Genomic DNA, 7,338 nt, shown 5'->3' with positions numbered 1-7,338 from the left:
GAAAAAAGATGGGATTTTTCAACCAATACGAAAGTGCTCTATGTTTTAAGGCAGATATCTGATCAGTTAGTTCCGTTTTATTCCTTTTATTTGTCTTGTCCTTCGCGAAAGTTTTGGTTTATCGGTTTGTTTTATCATCTTTGTTATGAGATCTCTGGCCATCCGTCGCTGAGACAAGTCGTTCAAATAGATAAAATTTGCATTTTCATGTGTCGGATTACAATGGTCTATTCATTTTTAATTACCCGATGCCCAAACATTCATTTCACGAAGTTAAACCACGTCATCTTGGGAAAAAATGGGATTTTTCAACCAATATGAAAGTGCTCTATGTTTTCGGACAGATTTCAAATCAGTTAGTTTCGTTTCATTCCTTTTATTTGTCTTTTCTTTCGCGAAAGTTTCAGTTTATCGGTTTATTTCATCATCTTTGTTTCGAGATCTCTGGCCATCTGTCGCTAAGAGAAGTCGTTCAAATAGATGAAATTTGTATTTTCATGTGTCGGATTGCCTCGCAGGGGATCTTAACAACACCTTTCTCTTCTGCAAAACACAAATTAGTCTGCTGTGAAGTCTGTTTGTGTTAAAGTTTTTGTACGATTACATCGAAAAAAAAAAGCCTGGACGAGCTTCCCAAATACCAGAAGGTTTGTAGGTAACGGCTAACCCGCTTTACTAGTTAGATCAACTTCAATTCTTCCCAGTTGACGATATTTTTCTCTGAAACTCTTTTTTATTATGTAGGATACAAAGTTGTGCTTAAAGCTTTCTTAGGAAACCTAATCAACTTTTGCATGAGTCCTTCAAAGTACACTTTTTCCCGGTAAGTGAGGCTTTCTATTTCTATAAACAGAGTGTTAAACGTTCAAAAGATGTACAGGGTGTAAATCATGTAAGTAGTGGCTTGCACGACTCCATTTAAACAAACAAACAAAAAATCTTCGGGTTATGCGTTTTGGGGATCATAATAGATTTGTAAATTTGGTTAATATCAATTTGGTAGGTTGAGTTTATTTCTTGAAAGGAAGTCATTTTTGTGTGTTATTTATGCGATAGACGGCGCTATCTATCGGTTTACCCAAGTTATAACCCATCCAAGATGTACAAAACATAAGGCAAGTTTGGACTTATGATGGGTTTTTGACTAATTAAAGCCCTCGTAATATATCATTGTATATATACAATGAAAAATTGTCAAATACTTGTGAAAAATTTGCGGCTTGCATGACGCGGCATTTCGTCTCGGTCAAGAGACTCATCGGATACCTTTCTTAAATTTAAAACGAACTCGTTGAGCATCGCGCTCAAAGTCCCGTTCGCAAAGTCAAGATGTTAGGAGTCTAGCCCTTTATCGCAAAAGGATTCCCAACCGCCTAGTCACAAGCTAATTACAATGTATGTAATGAGAAGTTGTCAAATACTTGTGAAAAGTTCGTGGCTGGCCGAGACTCTTTTGGTGTCCGACCTTCAAGGGGCTTTAAAACGGCTTTAAAACGGTTCGCCGTTTTCAACGCCCGTTAAGGGATCCCGCTCATATTTTATCTATAACTCAAAGAAGTACTTGTTAAGTGTAGACTTTAAAATTTATTTGTCACGATTTACAAATTGAAATTCTGGGGATTGAGTAAAGCTGACATGTCCCTTTGACAGAGAACGTTTGACGCTTATAGAATCCAAAAAAGTAAAAGTAAACAAAGTCATCCTAGGAAAAAAGATGGGATCTTTCAACCAATATGAAAGTGCTCCATGTTTTCGGGCAGATCTTTAGTCAGTTAGTTAGTTTATCGGTTTATTTCATCATCTTTGTTACGAGATCTCTGGCCATCCGCCGCTAAGACAAGTCGTTCAAATAGATAAAGTTTTTATTTTCATGTGTCGGATGACAATGGTCTATTTTTGATTACCCGATGCCCACGCCTTGCCTCGCAGGGGATCTTAACAAGGCTTCCGCTTTCTGCAAAATACAAATTAGACTGCTGTGAAGTCAATTTGTGTTAAAGGTTTTGTAAGATTACATCGAAACAAAAGCCTGGATGAGCTTCCCAAATACCAGAAGGTTTGTAGTTTATAGCTAACCCGCTTTAGATTAACTTTAATTCCTCCCAGTTGACGATATTTTTCTCGCTCTAGTGCATGAAACTCTTTGGTATTATGTATGATACAAAATTGCGCTGAAAGCTTTCTTAGAAACCTCATCAACTTTTGCATGAGTCCTTCAAAGTACACTTTTTCCTGGTGAATAAGGCTTTCTTTCTCTACAAACAGTTGAAAAGTTTAAAAAATGTACAGGGTGTAAGTATCATTTTTTTGTCTTCGACTTCAGGTGAAGTAATGCCTAGCACAATTCCATTTTACCAAAAATATATTGGGGTTATGTGCTTTTGGAATCATAGCCGATTTGTATATTTAGTTAAAATCAATTCGGTAGGTTAAGTTTCTTTCTTGGAGGGATGTCATTTTTGTGCAATATTATTTATGCAATACACTGCACTCTCTTTCGGTTTACCAGTGCTATAACTCACGCAGGATGTTCGGAGAACATAAGGAAAGTTTGGATTTACAAGTGCAATAAACGATAGGCTTTAGACTAATTAGGGCCTTCGTAATATCTCAATTGTTCTTCAAAACTTCGAAACTCATCTCAGTTCAATGCTGTGATCAATTTCCAGAAATTGATTGTGTGATGCAGCTTCGTTTCCCTATTCTGGTCATTTTATGTGCAGCAAAGATCCTCAACGTCTTCGGAAAATGTGCTCCTTCGACTCACTCAATAAGCGGCTACCACCTGTCTGGTCACGTGATGTCCACCAAGATTGTCTCCAGTTTTTCTGAGTGTGTGACCATGTGTGTAACTAAGATCCGCTGCAAAAGTTTGAACTTTTGTTTAAAAGATAAATCATGCGACTTAAATGACGCAGGAAGACATGCTCACCCAGAGAATTATGGACCAAAAGCAGGAATTATCTACATGGATGTGTCTGAATCACCCAAGGTTTGTATTTTCAATAATTATATTCAGTAATCATACGAGTGATTGAAAAAACGGACTGCCTCTTCGCGGTCGTCCGATTCAGTTAATCACTCGCATGATTACGGACCGAATTGGACTCGTTCCTTTTACTATTATAAACACTCGAAGAGAAATTCCATATTTGCGCACACTCACGTGTTATTCTTTAAATAGAGCACGCTAAAGACGCTGTTGTTCGCTTTGGATATAAACTTTGTTTTGATCTATAGTAATTAATGTACTTCTTTCGTGCTCTAGCCCCTTTCTGCGTGCTTCACAAAAAAACAGAGCGAAAAAAATTATAGTTTTTCATACTCTATTTTTCTCTTAAATTGAAAACCCAGCAAAATTTGTTATTCGCTTCCAGTCTTGTGCAGCAATACAGCAGGTATGGCCTCAGGCGGAAAGTGGATATTATTGGATAACGATTGGGAACAGAGAAGTACAGGTTTATTGTGATATGATGAACTATGGTAAGCCCCAAGTCAAATAATACCTTTCGGTAACAATTTTTATCTTTTTTTTAGTACAACTAACTTAAGCCTTAGAATCTATTGGAACATCAATTTTTATTTTATTCTTTATTGCTGGGATTTCAGCTTTTGTCATCTTATTCAATCAAGTTCACTAATTCAATCCGACTTGATTAATTAAAAAACAGAATCTCCAAAAATACCCAAGAGCAGTGACTATATTTCATCGTAGAGGTTCTTGTAGCTCGAGTCTAAACTACTAAACCTGTTCTGATCTAGAATATAGGAGGTTACTGCTTAAAAAAGCTGGCAAAAATTAAATTAAGATGAAAACAAATGTTCACCTAATTAAGATTTAGGGTTTGGAACTCCCTGATCATCCAAAATCGTTGTTGTGGACGTGGTTGTTTTTGTTGCCGATGTTATTTACTTAGTTTTTTCATATGTTTATTTATCTATTCAGAATATGTCCTCTTAATTTTTTCTTTTACACACACTCCCTGACTTTTGTAACGAGATGCTTCTATTCGCCATGCAGTTAAAATGATTGCAATGCTTATTTTGTAATGTTGATATATGAAGGTGGCGGTTGGACTTTGGTAGTGACTGTTAGCTCCAAGAGTAACGATCACCTTCAAGGTGCTGAAGTACAATGCTTTAAACCCACATTGTGTGTTCCCTTTGTCGAAGAGAACAGCGACATCACGGCGCGAAAATTAGGAGACGAAGATATACACGAAATGATGCATTTTCAAGGTAAAGCTGTGTACAGGATTACAGGCCAATTATTCAATAAATAATTAACGTTTTTACTGTTCAGATCATACTGCACAAGATCATTCTCAGGTATACTAAATCGTTATCATAAAAATTAAAGAAAGTTTTAAAGTCTATCATTTATACAATTATATATTGCCCCACCTAGAGTTATGATCTCTTGGGTTCATTAAATACAATTAGCCGGGTTTTGCTTTCTACATTGTGTATTCGCTCAGCCTTCTATTTTTGTTTCTGCTACAAATTTCAAGGAAGGCGATGAAATGTGAGTATGCTGATAAGGAGCTTGAAGGTATTTGGTTTACACAGATTCCATTGCATATAATTTCTCACCTCTAACCTTGACAAATTTTTTTTCAGGAACTTTTAGAGTTGATGTTTTAACAAAGAATGTTACTTACACCGTTTTTTACCAGGTATTGCTCATTACATTTTGAGTTTAACTGCTGTTTCTTGTTGAGTCGCATAATTCAATAAAATCTCGCATTCTGATTGGTCAACGAAGCGATGTATTTAGCGTGGAATTGCGAGCTGAAAAGGAGGCCAAGTGATATTGTTTCGCATCTACTTAAACACAACACCTGTTGTCAAATTGTAACGAAGTTTACTACAATGTCATTTAAAAGTGTTTTCAAATCCGTTGTCACCTTTTAAAGAACCAAAAATAATCGAAAGCGTTTTTCAAGTTAGCGAGAGGGTCTTCTCTGTTTTGAAATGAACTACAAGTTCTTGAAGAGGCATAAAAAACCTCTTTCCCTCGATATCGGTTTTCGCTTGCAATTTAACGCGGAATTCACCAGTCGGGAAATGGATTTTCCTATAGCATACCATAAGTAATTACGTATATCCTCTTTGAAACTCAATTTAGATACCAAGTGGGCCAGAAAAGTTTAATTCAGCATGTGGCTATAGAACGTAAGTGCATGAAATATGGATGAATTAGAACCTGCTAATGTAGGTTACCTTTTTCTCTTGTGTTGTTCGAAATCGTGGTTGAATTCGAAGTCACAAACACCCCCTCCCGCTATCTGTAAGACAATGCAAAAACCGGTATCATTTGCTGAGTTTAGTCGGAACGAAAGGGAAAAAATTTGACTCCTCGTCATGAAGCATGGACCTGGCCGTGCTCTGTTCTTACGTCAAGGCATATCTTCCCGCCCTCCCCTCCCACTCAGTCAATAAGTCATAAAATTAATATTACCGTGGTGTCCTCAAATATAAACCATCCAGCAGCTAAAGCTTAAGGTTGAGGTGATCTCTTCATGTTCCCCATTCTACCAAGGTGACGTATGTCATTTTGCTTTCCAAAGCGAACGCAATGAGTGACTCGTGCAGATGAATAGAGTAGGTCAAAAAGGAGAGACTATTGTATTTTGTTATGCTTTGTTTTGTTACTTTTGTTTTTGTCGAATACAGGTGTCCACGCATAATCATTTCTCATTCTTATCCTTATCAATGGGAGACAAACGATTGTACAAATATTGACGTGGGCTACCGCATACACCCCGGTTGCCACAGAGGTAATAGAAACGATGATATGCGATGATGAGTTATGAACTCTCGTCCTCGTGTAATAACACGTAGAAGACCAAGAATAACCAGAGACATTCAAATAAGATAGGTTGAAGAGTAAGAATAAAAATTTCTCTTTTCGGCATAACTAAATGCGCATTTTAGATATCACCTCTTTCTTCTTTCCTTCCTTAAACCACTTACCTTGACTCTTTTTGTTTCTTGTCACTAGTCTTCGACGGATATGACGATAAGGAGTGTGGCCATTTGTGGGCTTCATCAAGTAAATGGCAATTTATATCAATCGCAAAATTAATACTTATTCATAGCTGATGAACATATGGTTATTTAACCATTTCCCTTTAACGTCAGCACACATGTTCTCCGTCTCATTCTCGATACATTTACCAAGGTCATTACAAGGATAATATGTCGCTAGTTACTCTAAGGGGTCAAAGAGTTAAGACTGTATAATCTTCTTACAGTGGGAAAAGCGATGCCGTGATAGCAAATCGCAAGTGCCTATTTTGCTCTCCTTTTGGGTGAAACTTGAGAGGTTTACTTTCACAATGCCATTCTACCGCAGCTTACCTACCGATATGTAAGACCTATAATAGATTAACGTTTGGGCCGGGGGAGCACCAAACTTCGAAGGCAAAATCGTGTGTTTTAAAATAGCCTCTGACTCCCATATTTCATTCCATTCGAAAACAGACCCTGGAAGACGAGCCTTGTATGGTTATCCACAGTGCGGAGGCAAAAATAGTCACGGAATCTACCACAACAACGCAGGGATGTTGTTTGTAAAATAACCCTGCTCTAAAGAAATATGGTGAGTTCTGCCAGCATCCTCAGAATCAATCAGTAAAAACCGGAATGACCTCTGATGGTATAATCATGAAGTAGACTTTCCAATCACATCATTCCAAATTTTATCTTATTTGTTTTTATCTTTTTTATCCTCAGAGCCTCAAAGACGAGCATTGTATGGATATCCATTGTGCTTCGGCAATTGCCATGGAATCTTCCTAAACAAGTGCGGGATGTTGTTTGTAAAGTAATCCTATTTGGGAGAGACTTGGTGCAATGTATTTTCTTTTGGTTTTGTTGTTTTAATTTTGCTAAAGCCTTGTGATGACGCACGGCGACGCCTGAAAACGAAAAGGAATTTATTTTCCTTTTCATCTAAATATAATGTTATTTTAAAACTTCATGAGCTTAAGCTATCTCAAATCACAATAGTTTAGCAAGAAGATAATGAGAACTTTAAGGTTATTCCTATGATATAAACCCTGCACCAAGATTTTTGCCATACATAACCAATTTCTTTTTTATCTTGTAGGTATGTAAATTATGGAAGAATATTTGGGGGTCCCCGTCCTCCTTCCGAACATTAATTCTTTTTGCACTCTGAGAAAAGGTTTTGCTCAAATCCATGAAAAAAAAAATGATAGGTGACTGTGCTTGTTTGGGAGAAAATTGTGATTTACACTTTTAGTGCTCTATAACCTTAAGAAAAAGCCACTACTATTTTTGTGCGCGCGCTAGTTTGGTCTGAAACAGGTA

General features: G+C 37.1%; 1 protein-coding gene across 1 annotated transcript; it reads left to right on the top strand.

The window, feature by feature from the left end:
* The first annotated feature begins 779 nt into the window (after window positions 1–779).
* On the top strand, window positions 780–6,844 carry LOC131782840 (uncharacterized). The gene is made up of 10 exons (XM_066164433.1): window positions 780–823; window positions 2,670–2,992; window positions 3,378–3,483; window positions 4,066–4,239; window positions 4,621–4,676; window positions 5,129–5,175; window positions 5,677–5,780; window positions 6,005–6,055; window positions 6,487–6,604; window positions 6,739–6,844. The coding sequence occupies exons 2-9, from the start codon at window positions 2,684–2,686 to the stop codon at window positions 6,582–6,584; spliced, it is 945 nt and encodes a 314-aa protein (XP_066020530.1). The 5' UTR covers window positions 780–823; window positions 2,670–2,683; the 3' UTR covers window positions 6,585–6,604; window positions 6,739–6,844.
* The last annotated feature ends 494 nt before the right edge of the window (window positions 6,845–7,338 follow it).

This window comes from Pocillopora verrucosa, chromosome 3 (genome assembly GCF_036669915.1).
Source record: "Pocillopora verrucosa isolate sample1 chromosome 3, ASM3666991v2, whole genome shotgun sequence".
NCBI lineage: Eukaryota > Metazoa > Cnidaria > Anthozoa > Scleractinia > Pocilloporidae > Pocillopora > Pocillopora verrucosa.
The sequence above is the reverse complement of the archived record's forward strand: the minus strand, read 5'-3'. Positions and strand labels throughout refer to the sequence as shown.